Genomic DNA, 14,473 nt, shown 5'->3' with positions numbered 1-14,473 from the left:
CAGGAAGAAACAATTTAGCGATAAAACTTTATTTTTACTTTTAATGTATGACTTCTGGTCAGTCAGTAACTATTTAGTAAATTTTTTGGTGTGGGGGAGTGGTGGGCAAAAAAAAAAATTTTAACATATCAGAGACTCGGATGTTTCGCATCGCTAAGTTCGACTCCTCTGATAGACGGTAAAAGTTTAGATGCGAGAAATCTTCTTCTTACTTAAATGAACGTTGTTACGTCGAATTTTCCGCACTTTATCTTCAAATCCTTACTCCTCCTTGAGTACTATGGTTAGTTTGATATTGTTAAAAAATCGAATGATAAAATGAGTAATTCTTGGAGATTCGAAAGTTCAAGTTACCATTCTTTTAAATATTGTATCCATTAATTTTTACATGAACACTGCATTCGTTTAATAGTTTTATCAATAGTCATCTCATTAGTCAACACCACATAATTTTGTTTAGTACCCCACCTACAATTAATGAATGATGGAGTTCGGCACTGAGAATCTATATCAGAAAGTTTTGTATGAAAATAATGTGCAGTTTTTCTGTTATAGAGGAGTGAAGATGAGGAGTGATTGTACCAGTATGCAGCTTATCGTTCGAGTCAATGCATAAAATCTCACAACTAATGGTTTTCAATCCACCAGAATTTACCCGACGCGAACGAACTTCAGCATGCTAAATTCAAAGCAAACCTCTATGATTGATCTCATTATTTAAACAGCAGCATCTTATCATTGATTCGTACAAAAATCGTTCTATTTATAAGGTGATTTGTTCAACTCACGCCTACGATGGCCAACAATAAACAACTAACTGATTACATTGCACACAATGCATCTTCTGGTAAACAGTATCAGAACTTTTGATCATGTTTACGGTATAGCTAGAACACCCATATGCGTTCCATCATTGAATCATTTGGCAATCAATAATGTTGATACCCAATTAAGCACGTGGCTCGAAATGACGAACTACATGAATTCACACAAAACAGCTCGTTGCGCGCCAAATGATTCTTTCAACGATCTAGTATTCCTTTCTTCGACGGCCAAACACTTATGCAACTCGTTATGCGCCAAACACCTATCGATGATCTAGCAATCATTGGCGATTTTTTCAGTGGAAAATTCCATTGTCCATACAAAATAACTTTATTGATTTTTCCCACTTTTCCGGTAAGTTTTTCTAATTTTTTTGATGTACGAACCCGGTGGGGGTAAAAACTGATCAAACAAAAAAAAAAGCATCTCAATCCGTCCAGCCGTTCTCACGTGATGCGATTACAAAGAATGATCTCTGCATTTTTATATATATAGATTAATCGACGCCTTGGTTTTCAAAACCTCGTCCTTTATTCGATTGTGCTATTTGTCTACTCTAAAAAGTTGGTCGTCTTTGACAAACATACATTTGTTGATGCTTCCGATAAACAATGAAATAACAATTGTCACTAAGGAATTTTACCAGTTGAAAATGCAATTGGCCTCAATCCAACAGCCGATTAATTTTTCTTTTGGCTCTAATGGTAGTTAATTTCAATACAACAGACAGCGAAGGGGTTAAAACAACTGTCTAATTTTCTGGCAGCGATGCCAGGTGAAATTGTAGGCGTCTGCGTATTAGAAATGGTAGTATGACGAAAAAACCAAACGAAAACCCTACAGTAATAGCAAAAGTCATTAAAATGGACGATTGTTTATAAAAATTTCCAAAATCTGCACAAAAGTCGGCATAATTGCAAAGTCTGCTAACAAACGAAATTGCAAATTTACATACCAATCTGCAAACCTGGCATCAGTGTTTCTGACGATCATTATTTCGCTATCCTGCGACGATTCCGTCGCATTCTATGTCCAGCTGAAAACCACTATAATAGAAGAGAAAGCAAACAAAGAGAAGCTGTCACTTGATTATACGCCTTAATGAAAAATCAATCGAAATATATGGATTTTTCATGGGGTGCACTGAAAACTGTCAGCCGATGGTTTCTAAAATCTGCCAGCTGGGTTTCTATTTGACATGTTTACATTTTATTTCTATTAGTGTTATCCGTGTAAGCGGTTTAAAATTTTTATTTTTACATAATTCTAGAAATACTAGAGCGTAGTGTTCTTTGACCATGTCAGTCATTAAATATATTGGTCGTACGACCGATTTTAAAGGTAAACCTCTCTGGGAAATTGTGGGGAACTTGAAAAATTTCGGTGTCGGCAGAGTGGTTGTAAGAAGCATGTTTGAACGATATCCGGAACCTAGTTACATGCGAATAGTTAAGGTACAGGCACTTCCAAATGAGGTAATTTAGTTCGCTATGAACATGTCATCGCAGTACTATAATTAACTGATTCCGTAGGACATTCGTAAAGTAAGAGTTACGGTTGAAAAGACATTTCGTGGTCGCACCTATCCGAAGCTGGTAGTAATCGAAAGCGTATCCTACAAAGCCGATTACCGATTGTTACCTAAACATGAAGAGGAATCTTACTGTCGGACGGTCGAGCGACAAGAAGGTATTGTTTCTCGTGAAATTGAGTTGCCTCCGTTGTTGCGTGAATTTGTTCACAAAGAAACAGGCAAAATCAATCCAAAGATTCCGGTGAAAATAAAACCGGGTCACAATAACATTTATCGGCTGGCAAAAGAGGGAGAAACACCAACTATAGAAATTCCTATGGGCTTGGGAAAACCGGCAAGTCCTAATTTGTATGTAAATTGTGACATTTAAGCTTATAGATTAGTGTAATATATAGATTGAAAGTAAAATTTTTTTTTCTCGAACTCAATATCACATTCAAGATCATCTGAATGAAAATAACTAACAACTCATATGCATATAGAATCCAACGTTCATTTTAGTAACGTTTTGGTTTAATCATCTCTCCAAGTAACCTCTACTTCATCGGTTCTGAATCGCTGGGTAATTGTTGCTTCTTCCCACTTCATTCTGGTTCCGCTGCGAAACATTTCCCAGCCAGCATGGGCAATCATTACACCGTTGTCGATGCAGAAACGCTCGTCGGTAGCAAACAATTTACCACCTCGTTCTTCGCACATGATTTTCATCATTTCCTGTAGGCGTTCGTTACATCCAACACCTCCAACAATCAGCACTTCATTGGAACCGCAATGAGCCATAGCTCTTTCGGTTGTTTCGATTAGCATAGCAAATAAAGTCTCTTGTAAGGAGAAGCACAGATCTTCGTCGGACCATTTTTCTTGGGTAGTATCCGTCGCTAGTTTCTTATGTTTTCTGTACGGTCGAGCTTTTTGTTCAATGAAAGATAAAATTCCGGAGAAACTAACGTCCATTCCTTTGACTGAATATGGTAATGGAAGATATTTTGTTCCCTTCTTTGCCATTTGCTCAATATTATAGCCAGGGCTAGGATCGTTCGATAGCTTGATAATTCGGGCAAATCTATCCAAGCAGTTTCCGATGGCAATATCTATAGTTTCCCCGAAAATTCTGTACCGCTTGCATGCGTAGGAAATCACTTGGGTGTTGCCCCCGCTGACATACAGAACGGTCGGATTTTGTGCCTGTGTTATTAGTCTTCCCATTTCAATATGCCCAATGCAATGATTCACTCCAAGAATGGGTTTATTCCAAATCTGAGCCACCGTACGAGCGACAATAGCCACCACCAACAGAGGAGGGGCCATGCCTGGTCCTTTCGTGTAACACACAACATCTATTTCCGAAGGAGTAACTCCGGATACTCGCAAAGCCCGCTGCAGGATGTCGTGAATTGTCGACCGGTGATGCTGAGCTGTTTCTTTGGGGAGGAAACCTGCAAATAAATTCAGTTTATCATCTGCTAGAAACGTTTTCGGTAGCAAGGTCACCTTCACCGGGTGGAGTGATGTACGTTTCACGTTCATTTGCCAGTACCTCGCCATCGCGTACGATACCCACACCAATTTTGTTAGCACTTCCCTCGAAACCGATTGCGATCACCATTTTAACTATGTGCTTTCAATGCTCTTGTGACTGATTTAAAATCAGAGAGATGTCAAAATCATATGTTGTTTCATGACGAAATAAAAAATTATGTGTTGCTCGGCTGAAGTACGGTTCACACGTTCCGTCAGGGAACCCTTACCGCCAATAAATGGCAATGGAACGTCGACACTTGTGAACGTTTCTCTGATAGAAACATTGAACAACGAACAGTAAAAGCCCGTTGGACGACACGACCTGCCACTCGCTTTTTAAAAATGTATCGTAAATTTAACTACTTCTCAGTAACTCTAATGTCTTCTGAAATGAAATTTTAGGAAATATATTACAAACTGGTAACGCAGGATGATAAATTATTGTTTTTAGAATCAGGATGAACACGAACTCACAGACTAACAGACAGGACACTCAAATTGGATTCTTTAATAATTTTAACAATCATTTCGAATACTCCTTTAGTTGGGAGAGTACTCGCATATGTCATGATGGCGCCATGTTAACTTATAAAAACGTGCTTAATCCACCTAGCAGTGAGATGGTACCTTTTTTTATTAATCCGCATGTGTTTTTTGCATGAATATTCTTCGGTGTTTCAGTTTTCATGACATTATTCTAATGTCCGTCGTTTTAAGTAGCAATTAGAGATTTTAATCACTCATTACTGTGTAATGTCGAAACTGCAATTCGGATTGAATTTGAATCTGAAAGTGTAACAATCGATTAAACATTCCATGATATGTCGAAGTAATTTCCACTTTAGAGTTTAGGGTAATTTAAGGTACTTCCAGAGCCGGTATTAACCCAAACCGATTCGTATGGCCATATGACGAATAAATTGCAATATTTTTGAGTAAAACAATTCCAATTCGAAAGTCAGATTTGGATAAAATTGGATTTATTTAAATTTCAACTTTTGTTTCTGAAATTCGATTTGGCTTTTTTTTTAGAAAACGATTGAGCTTTGAGAAACGATTCGATACTGGAACCGGAATTCGAAATTCGGTGTAGCCGAAGTCAGACAAATTCACCTGAGTAGCTGTATAGTTTACATTTGTTTCAAAATGTTTGAAAATCAGTGTAGACATCTTTGAGAAATCGTAGTGCGAATTAAATCCGAATCGAAAACTCATTACCACTGAAAATGAAATAAGTTTATTTGGTGTTTTACGTTGCTCCCAAGCATTTCTTAGCCATACAGCGCTCAAAACTTCTACTGCTGAAATAGGGGGAAAAGTCGCTTACACAAAAATGTCGATATCTCCGTTAAAAATGGACGAATTTTAACAATCTATGGCTTGTTTCATAGGTATTACCGTACGGAATCTAAGTCTGAAAACATGTTCTGTTTCAAGGTCAATTGTGACAGATACTGTCAAAAAACTGAAAATTTCGACATAAAACTTCGTATAATTCAAAAAGTAAACATCCGATCTAAAAACCATTCAATAGCGTTCTGGGTGACGGGGAGACCTTTCATTTGCGACTAGTTTGATCAAAATCGGTCCAGCCATCTCTGAGATCTCGACCTCTTAGTTGACAATACACATACAGACACACACACATACACACACACGGACATTTGCTCAGTTCGTCGAGCTGAATCGATTGGTATATGACATTCGGACCTCCGGGCCTCGGAAAATTTTTCTAAACTTTGAGCGAATTTTATACCTATTTTTTATATTCATAAAAATAGGTAAAAACATCCAGTTTGTCATCTAGACTGTATTACACGCGTTTTTTTTAATAACGGCCAATAAGCCACCTGTCAACTTCCACTTTCGAAAGAAATTTCAGACGAGCTATGCAAAATACAGTATTAAATTCAACACCAGACGAAAGAGAAAACATTTCTCTGCCGTCTACTATTATGACTTACTCTCAGCGAGTGCCGAGTCATTCGAAATTACTCTTCAATGTTGAATGTTGATGGATGGCTTATTGGCCGCTATAAAAAAAAAACCTGTTTTAATCCACCTAGTGGTGTAATGATGCCTTTCTCATGTATAATATTGTGGTATTCTATTCAAAAATTTTCTCTTCGATTTTTGAAAGAAACCAAGAGATTGTTTGTGCATAAAATATAGAATAAAACAGTGCTTTGTTTACGTAAGTCATCCTTAAGAAAACGAAGTGGGTTCACTATTATATGCACTTCCGGCACCGGAACCCGAAAACCGGTTTAATCAAAGTCGGTTCGTACGGCCACCAACTAACATGACACACAAACTCTACTAGTACGCACTCTAAATTACGATTTAAATGTTTGTTGAATCCGAAAATATTTTAAATGACGGTTACAATATTGAACACACTTTACCCTATCATTCCGGAACCGGAAGTCGGATCCGGATGAAATTCAGGAATTCCGTATGGGACCGAAAGACCTTTCATTTGAATCTAAGTTTGCGGAAATCGGTCAACCCATCGCTGAGAAAAGTGAGTGAGATCCATTTTGGTATATATGACCACTATTTCCGGTACTTCCGGAACCGGATACCGGGAACCAGGATAGCCGGAATCGGTTTGTTTAGTTGAGTCCTCCTTTACATAAATCTCATCGTCCATCAAAAGGCATGCATGCAAAATTTCCGGGCCCTTGTTGCTGCTCGCTTCTTCTGTTCTACACTTTGTTTTGAGATTTTCTGCTTCTTGTGGGTCTTCAGGTGATTTCGCCTCTTGATACGCTGGATCATTCCAACACTTGTTCCTGCTTTTTTGGCCAAATCACGTATTGACATTGATTTGTTCTTCACGATTAGAGATACCACTTTCTGGTCCAGTTTCGGGTTGGAAGAACCGGGTTTTCTGCCTCTTCCTGGTAGCGCATCCAAAGAATAGTGGTCCCCAAACTTATTAATGATGATTTTAACACTGGCATGATGAATTCCAAACCGCTTCGCCAATTCTCGCATAGTAATACGCTTCTCACTCAGCCATGTGTCCAGAACCTTAATTTTCACTTCCTTTTCAATATGCGACATTTGGATAATGCAAAATTTCAACCACACAAACAAGTAAACAAACGGAAGCTGACAACCAAACGCACAGCATGCTGTGATCTGAGCATAAAAACCATCACAAATACATGCGTACAACACAAATGTATGTGGATAGTAGAGATGGCATTTCACCAGAGTGATAAACGCTAGAGTCAGATTTCTGCCACACCGAGGATGCAGAAAACGAAGCACCGCACAAAGAGGAAAGCGCACTTCTTCTCAGTGTCGAATAGACAGCATTTGAGTGTGTGCTTGTGGTTAAAGCAGCTGGCGCGAGTGAAACACATTCTCTTCGCATGAATCGCTCACACGCGCTCTCGTCTAAATACACCCAAGTGACCACTGGCGCGTGATGGTGAGCGAACACTTCTGTGAACTTCAATTAATAGAGAGTAGATCTGGCCTTGCTATGAAAAATTTGCAAGGAAAACCGAAAATTTTACGATAAATTGTTTTATTTTGCTGATTTTGCGTGTCCATGCTTCATCTACGAAAACCATACAGCAGAGTGCTCACCGGCGTGTACACCTCTGTGAAAGTATCTGCATCCTCCTCAGAGAATTTATTAGCTAATGCATTTGGGTGCGCGATTCAGTGGAAGAGGTAAAAGGAAATAAACAAACGCACTCATGATGTGTGCACACTCTACACAACAGTGGTGTATAAACGTGAAAGAGAAGAGCTCTCGTTGAAGTTGTCAGTGCGAGGGGAGAAATTTTGCTCTTCGTCACACAGAGGAGATAGACATCTCTGGTGGATAGTTTATTTTCGGTACACTCCTTAAGTACACTTTTTGAAGGGTTTCGGTAACGTTTACCGTTTATGTGATAGACAATTTCTAAACCTTTTCAACGCCATATAAATTTTCGAAATCGGTTAGGAAATGTTGAAGTTATAGCCCCCTAAAAAACCACACAAATTCGGACTGACTTTATTTAGTTAGGGTAACGGTACCCACATTCATCTTAGATCCATGAGTTTTTTGTCATACGTTAAACCTAAGTATTTAGCTTGATCAGACCATGTCAATTCCAAGCCATTCAAATTGAGAATGTGATTATTGTTTGGTTTAAGAAAAGAAGCTCTTGGCTTATGAGAAAAGATAATTAATTGCGTTTTTGCTGCATTTGGTTTAATTTTCCATTTTGACAGATAATCACTGAAAATATTTAAACTTCTTTGTAGGCGACTGCAGATCACTCTTAGATTTCTACCTGTGGCTAACAGACTTGTGTCGTCACAGAATAGCGATTTCTGACAACCAACGGGTAGATTTGTAAGATCAGAAGTGAAAATATTATACAAGATTGGAGCTACGCTCGAACCCTGCGGAAGACCGGCTCGTACGGGTAGCAATTCAGATTTACAATTCTGATAGCTAACCTGAAGAGTACGATCAATTAAATAATTTTGAATCATTTTGATCAAATAAATAGGAAACTGGAAATCAGACATTTTTGCTATTAAACCTTTGTGCCAAACACTGTCGAATGCTTTTTCTATGTCTAGAAGAGCAACTCCAGTGGATAACCCAGAAGATTTATTTGATTTTATCATGTTCGTTACTCTGACAAGTTGATGAGTAGTTGAATGTTCATAACGAAATCCAACCTGCTCTGGTAAACAAATTGAATTCTCATTTATATGAGACATCATTCTCAACAAGATAATTTTTTCAAAAAGTTTACTGATAGAAGAAAGTAAGCTAATTGGTCGATAACTTGATGTCCGAAAACGATATTAGTTTTGACATCGAGTGAAGATGGCGTTTGAATAGAAAGCAGTGCTTACTAAGATGCAAGGAATCATTTGTCAGCAGTTGGCTATAACCGTCAATAAACAAGCCATTGGGTATTTTATACAATGTTTCTTTATTTTCTTAATTTCTCAAAAAAAATCATTTTTCTTTTCTTTTTCTCCACTAAATATAATAAGAATATATAATAATTTTAATAATAATGCTCATAATAATAATTGTTTTCCTTGCTTGTTCTTCGCTTCCTCTCGTCATCTTTCCGCTTTCAATCGCTGTCACTTACACATGTATCGTGTATTTTGTTTTCTATTATCTTTAGTTATTATTTTTCTTTTAATATTCTTGTGTCTGCGGTTTCCATTATTCACTGCGAAACGTAAATATCTCATTTCTCGTAACCCCGGAAACTTTCCGTGTTTGAAATTACAGTAAAAGTGCGAAGGTGGCATATTTTCGGTTATGATCAACGGCATTTTTTTGTTTATATTCATGTTTGCATTACGCTTTAGCTTGCTTAGGATGTCCTCTCACTTGAGTGCTGGATAGATGCAATTGGAACCAAGAAAATCTAGACGAAATCTTTCACATGTCTTTCATCTGTATTTCGCACCGAAAATGACGATGGTTTGCTTTCTAATGATATGAGATCATTCTGAATGTGTGTATCATTCGCAAGTGTTTGCTTACTACTTTATTAATGTGATTTTTCTCTCTTTCCTCCGCCGGGGACTTTCTTCAACCATCGCGCAATCGGAGGACGTTTTAAATTATGCTTATTCCGTCGTTTTATTTGATTCTTCCTAGGGTTTTGCTTCTCATTACTTGCATGTCTTCGTGATTGCTTTGAATTGCTACAAAATATACGTCTTGTGAGTTACTTTTCTTACATATTTGCGCTCTCCATTTTTTTTTTGGCATTGTATATAGTTGTCATTTTATTCCCTTTTTTTGCACCAATTGGTAAATAGTTTGAAGAACATCTGAGATTATTCGATTATGTTTGCGTTATGTAGATAAAATTGAGAAGAAATAAAAACCGTAGAATGAATCTCGCTGACTTGAAGGGTTTTACATAAATAAGATGTTTCCGGTAATGGGGAAGTTTGTATTCTTTACGCTACGTTACTTTACTACCACTAGTTGTTTGAGGGAAAGTAGTTTTTTTTAAAATCTACAAGCCTATCTCATTTAATAATACGTATCTTATTTTCTCACAATATCTAGTTGTCTTTTTTCTGCACTTTTTGTTCTGAATTTTGCCGAGGAGTTTCCGAAAAAATATATGTATATCTCATTTCATTTGCTCTACATTTTTTTTCTCTTACTTTCTTCATTTATTTTAACAATAATTTACATTCAAATATGGCATCATTTTGACGATCTCCCAAAAACTGCTCGTGTGTGGGAAAATCGTCCGGCTTTAGAAAAGAACCATTTACCCTACAGGCTACTGTTACATTTTATATGTGTGTGTGTTTTTTTTTTGTTTTAAATGTTTGTGTATAATAAAACAACACAGCTACTACGAATTATTTGCTGCGTGCACAGTTTGTTTGATGCCATTCTACAAGATTCGTTACCTTGTTTGTGGCTCTTACGAAATAATACTAGGAAAAATAATAGGCTTTTGTTTGGGAAAACGTCAATAGACTATACACAGAAACGCAATCTTTGGGCTTGAAAACCACTGGGTTTAGCTTTCTTTCAAATCGAACGAAAATACTTTAGGACGAGAATAAGTTGAAACGAAAATGAAACTAATCGAAAACAAGTTTTGTTTAAAAAAAACTGTAGTTTATTCATGTATTGTAAAATAATTTACCATGTGTCTGGTTGTTTGAGTATTCATTACTTTACGCATGTATGCTTTAATGTAATTCTTTAATCATGTTTCAATCAATATGGCAAATTTGTCTTCCTTCTACGTATGCGCTTACGGCGTCTTATCGCTTTCATTCTTTTTTTTTTGTCATTTTATATTTTTGTTTATTTTGCTTAGTAACATTTCTACGCATTTTTACATCTACTATATTGGTTTTTTTTTCTTCCATTATCTTTTGCTCTACGGGGCAGATTAAAATTAATGTGCAAGATAAGAGAAATGAACAGAATAATTATGGTTTGCTACCGCAGCACTCTCTATGGCCAAATAATATGCGCATTAATGTTCGTTTTTTGTTGTTGAAGTTCTTGTTTTTTTTTTCACTAAAACTTAAAAATACGAGACGACTTTCCGACTCACGAAAAAAAATGATCCTTAAAACTAATGCATAATTTAATGACAATAATCATTTATGTTCGTATGCTAAAGTGTGTGTGTTTTTTCCATGTTTTTTTTCTTTCGTTTGCAATGTTTCTTCTCATTGAATAGATTCACTTTTGCAATGGGTGAATGCGATTTGTGTTTGTGATCGTGTGGCTTTAGTCCACAATAAATAGTTTTAAATAAGGAGATTAAATAGTAGATTATTTGAATGTTTCCTGACAGTGGAAATACAAAAAAAAAAAAAACAGAAATACTAGCTTAAGATGTTTTTGTTCAGTTTGTTTATTTGATAAAACTGATTCGAGTTACGGCTGTCTTTTACTTGTTTCGTTTCGCCATTAGACAATAAAAACGATCAATAATTAAAAAATGGAGATTTAAAATACAAAAATACGAGAAAACAGAAAAAAAACTACTCTAATTAAAATACTAATACTTTTTCATCTTTGAAAGTTCTTTTGTTCACATGCTTAAATGTTGTATGTGCATTCGGTAGGGTAGGTGTGCAATGCTGTTTACACGCTTCCCTCAGTTCCCTTCTGCTTACTAAACCTAACAAACTAGAAGTTGGGAGAGAAATTGCGTCCGAAAAAAAGGGACAGTACCATTCTTTGACAGACGAAGTTTTAAGGAGCAAAAAAAAAAAAACGATTTAACCTAGGAAATGATTTGCCGTTCTCAACTTCGGAGCGAACTTATGTCTACTAGAAGGAAAAAACCCTTAAATATTAGTGATTTTACTGTGTTTGGAACGATCTCTAAGATCACACGGGAATCACACGCCGTAGGAGTGGGTGTTGCACAGGGTGTGTGTGTGTGTCTGTGTGTATTATTTTCCGTTTTCGAATGTGTGCGTGTAAACGCGTGATCGCAGCAAAAGGGGAACTAGGAGTAATATTTACAAAAAAATTAACAGCATGCTTTTATAAAACTTGTGTTTTAGCAAAAAGTGTTTTTTTTTTGTTTTATCAATAAGCAAAGTTAGCAAATTGGAGATTTCTTAGAGCGAGAGCAGTTTGTTTAGAGTCATCAATAGTAAGTTTTTTTTTTGTTTTGTTTTTTCGGTTAGTAACTGTAACAAGCAGCAAAAAATCAAGAAGATTAATGCAGGAGTGGTCCGAACGACGCGTATTTTTGTGGTATGAGAAAAGAAAAAGGGGATTAAAGTGAAAGAGTTAATGTGATTCAAATAGTCAGAACGTTTGTTTTGCGTGTTAACAATTTGTTTTTGTACTTTTGGCTTCGATATAGACTTTGTTTTTTTTCACTTTAAATTTTCTATTTTTCCTCTAAAATATTTTTCTGTTTGTTCAAAAGTTTGTTTTGTTTTGATATTTGTCCTATTATCTTTTAGGTGTGTATGTGTGCCTGAAAATGCGCTTGTTCTTCTTTTGATCTTGAGGAGAAAAAAAAACATGAAGTTTGAGATTTCAGGTTCCGATAAAAAATAACTAAAACAATTCAGAAGAGGTTTGAGCAATAGTTTGGCTGAACCGAACTGAAATGCTTATCACAAAGGATTGAGAAACTAACTAAACAGTACAACATAAGTCCTAAGCCTATAACCAATGCAATATTTGTCTTGTTTCTTTTCTTCCATCAAAAATACTGTGTGGAGCGTACGTACATTGACTCTCGGGGGAGGTGGGGCTCTTGCCGAATCCTTCACTCGATTTCTGTTTTCTAGCATCACTTTCAGTTCTCAGTAGTAGTAATAGTAGTAGTATTGATTAGGATCATGTCTTTCATGTGGCTGACTCTGCAGTCCCGTCGAAAGCCATTGAGGTGGCAGCTGCGACTGCTGGAACGATGACCGGGTGCTGGCCGCACTCGGAAGCAACGGCGGCTGCGACGCCACTGGTACCGACGAAAGGGACGTCAAAGATGGCGTCAACGGCGACGGCGTCGGTGCCATCAGGCTGGATGCCGACGCCGGGTGGTTGTGATGGGAACGTGTTGTAATCTGCTCATCCAGCGGTCGACCTGGCGGCAGATTTTTCTCTCACCACTAGACACCCGAGTACTCAACGTCCATTAAGTCGTGTTCCTGAAAAAAAACGGGAGAAATGGAAACGTTTCTATTAGACGCTATGTTGTGATTTATTTCGGAGAATCCCGTAAAATAAATGATGGCAACGCTGTAAGTGAAAAAGATTTTTCTAAAAATCTGGTGGCCTGCTTGGATACGATGCCTATACTTCACAGTGACAGCACAATTGCGGCATTCGGTTTTTAGTTGAATTTTGCAAGAGACTTCCGGTGAAACTCTCAACGATTGGCAGAATTTCTATCCGTTCTTTGGCAACTCGATGTTAGAAACAGCGAGGTTTTTGCTAGTAGTCCAGTGAAAAGAAAGTCCATTTGACTATAAACGAAAAGTAACTTCCAATATAGCCTTGGTGGCTGTGCCATAAATTCAGATGGAAGAAGAAGCAGAATTTTGTGCTAAGCCGAAGGAGATTTGGTCATAATTAATCGCACCAAAACGTCTCTATAGGATGATTTTAAACAGCGGAAGCGTACTCAAATCGGACCGTGCCAAAAAACAAAACCGAAAAATCGAAATTACCAAAAAAGCCAACATTCCTGGGAAGTCTAGGTGAGGAGTCATCAAATAATCGTAACATTTATTTCGTCCGAAAAGATTGCTCTGTTTGTTGAAGAAGGAAAAAATGATCCTCCTGTTCTCCATGAAATAGGCGAGTGGGTAATATCAGAGTCATACCTGGATGACGTGAATGTGAATATAACTGATGCGCTTGCTTCTCATTTCATAACCATGAAAATAGTTCTCAGTAGTTGATTGATTAGGTCGATTGTGCGAGCTTTCGCTTCTTTGCTGCCAGCATTGTAACGGTGTTCCTATACTAAAGTACGACTCATACACGACAAACATATATTAGCACAAGGATAAATAAGGCGGGGCAAGAGATAGAGTAAAAAAAATTGCCCGGCTGTAGAACTGTGCACGAAGCGAATTGAACGAATAGCGGACCTTACACGAGTCATTAAAAATGTCACTACTAAAAAATAATGTCATTTCAATGAACGTGTAATGTGCAGTAATGACGAGTTCTCCAACGCAAATTTGGAATATTATTAGCGGCCCTTACACGAGTCATTAAAAATGTCATTATTAAAAAATATTATCATTTTAATGAACGTGTATGGTGCAGTAATGACGAGTTTTCTATCAAATTTGAAAAATTTCATTGCTTAGTCATCATTAAAAATAACAAAAATAATTCTCGTGTAAGGGCCACTATTACTTAGTAATCATTAAAAATGACATTAATAAATCTCGTGTAAGGGCCGCTAGTAAGGCGGATCTACCTATTACAGTGCGAGAAATAGCGCAGTTTGTTTAGAATTTATTTACTGGATTTGCAAAGAACAAATTACTTCGATGCTTCATCATGTGGGTAGAGTTTTATTCGATTGCGCAGTGCAGGTTCGGTACGGCTACTAGTTCTTTGTCCTTAAT

General features: G+C 37.1%; 3 protein-coding genes across 5 annotated transcripts in view; 1 reads left to right on the top strand and 2 right to left on the bottom strand.

Moving 5' to 3' along the window:
* The first annotated feature begins 2,037 nt into the window (after positions 1–2,037).
* On the top strand, positions 2,038–2,767 carry LOC131437371 (small ribosomal subunit protein mS34). The gene is made up of 2 exons (XM_058606655.1): positions 2,038–2,300; positions 2,358–2,767. The coding sequence occupies exons 1-2, from the start codon at positions 2,124–2,126 to the stop codon at positions 2,727–2,729; spliced, it is 549 nt and encodes a 182-aa protein (XP_058462638.1). The 5' UTR covers positions 2,038–2,123; the 3' UTR covers positions 2,730–2,767.
* A 1-nt stretch (position 2,768) lies between these two features.
* On the bottom strand, positions 2,769–4,325 carry LOC131437370 (probable tRNA N6-adenosine threonylcarbamoyltransferase). The gene is made up of 2 exons (XM_058606654.1): positions 3,851–4,325; positions 2,769–3,795 (listed from the first exon to the last, which is right to left on the bottom strand). Exons 1-2 carry the CDS (start codon positions 3,963–3,965, stop codon positions 2,873–2,875), a joined length of 1,038 nt encoding a protein of 345 aa, XP_058462637.1. The 5' UTR covers positions 3,966–4,325; the 3' UTR covers positions 2,769–2,872.
* Positions 4,326–8,819: 4,494 nt separating this feature from the next.
* The window catches only part of LOC131436880 (methylcytosine dioxygenase TET), a 406,314-nt gene continuing 400,660 nt past the window's right edge, over positions 8,820–14,473 (bottom strand). For all 3 annotated transcript variants that reach the window (XM_058605845.1, XM_058605847.1, XM_058605846.1), the window contains one exon: positions 8,820–13,036. In XM_058605845.1, the coding sequence (XP_058461828.1) occupies positions 12,998–13,036 (39 nt within the window). In that variant the 3' untranslated portion in view covers positions 8,820–12,997. The remainder of the gene's footprint in view (positions 13,037–14,473) is intronic.

Source organism: Malaya genurostris, chromosome 3, assembly GCF_030247185.1.
Source record: "Malaya genurostris strain Urasoe2022 chromosome 3, Malgen_1.1, whole genome shotgun sequence".
In the NCBI taxonomy this organism is placed as follows: Eukaryota; Metazoa; Arthropoda; class Insecta; order Diptera; family Culicidae; genus Malaya; species Malaya genurostris.
Note: the sequence above shows the minus strand (reverse complement) of the source record. Positions and strands in the feature narration are given on the sequence as shown.

Excerpts from the sequence above, each read along its gene's own strand:
- LOC131437370 (XM_058606654.1), bottom strand. The coding sequence starts at position 3,965 with ATGGTGATCGCAATCGGTTTCGAGGGAAGTGCTAACAAAATTGGTGTG. Across the intron at positions 3,796-3,850 it reads CATCACTCCACCCGGTGAAG|GTTTCCTCCCCAAAGAAACA; the intron begins GTGACCTTGCTA and ends ATTTATTTGCAG.
- LOC131437371 (XM_058606655.1), top strand. The coding sequence starts at position 2,124 with ATGTCAGTCATTAAATATATTGGTCGTACGACCGATTTTAAAGGTAAA. Across the intron at positions 2,301-2,357 it reads TACAGGCACTTCCAAATGAG|GACATTCGTAAAGTAAGAGT; the intron begins GTAATTTAGTTC and ends CTGATTCCGTAG.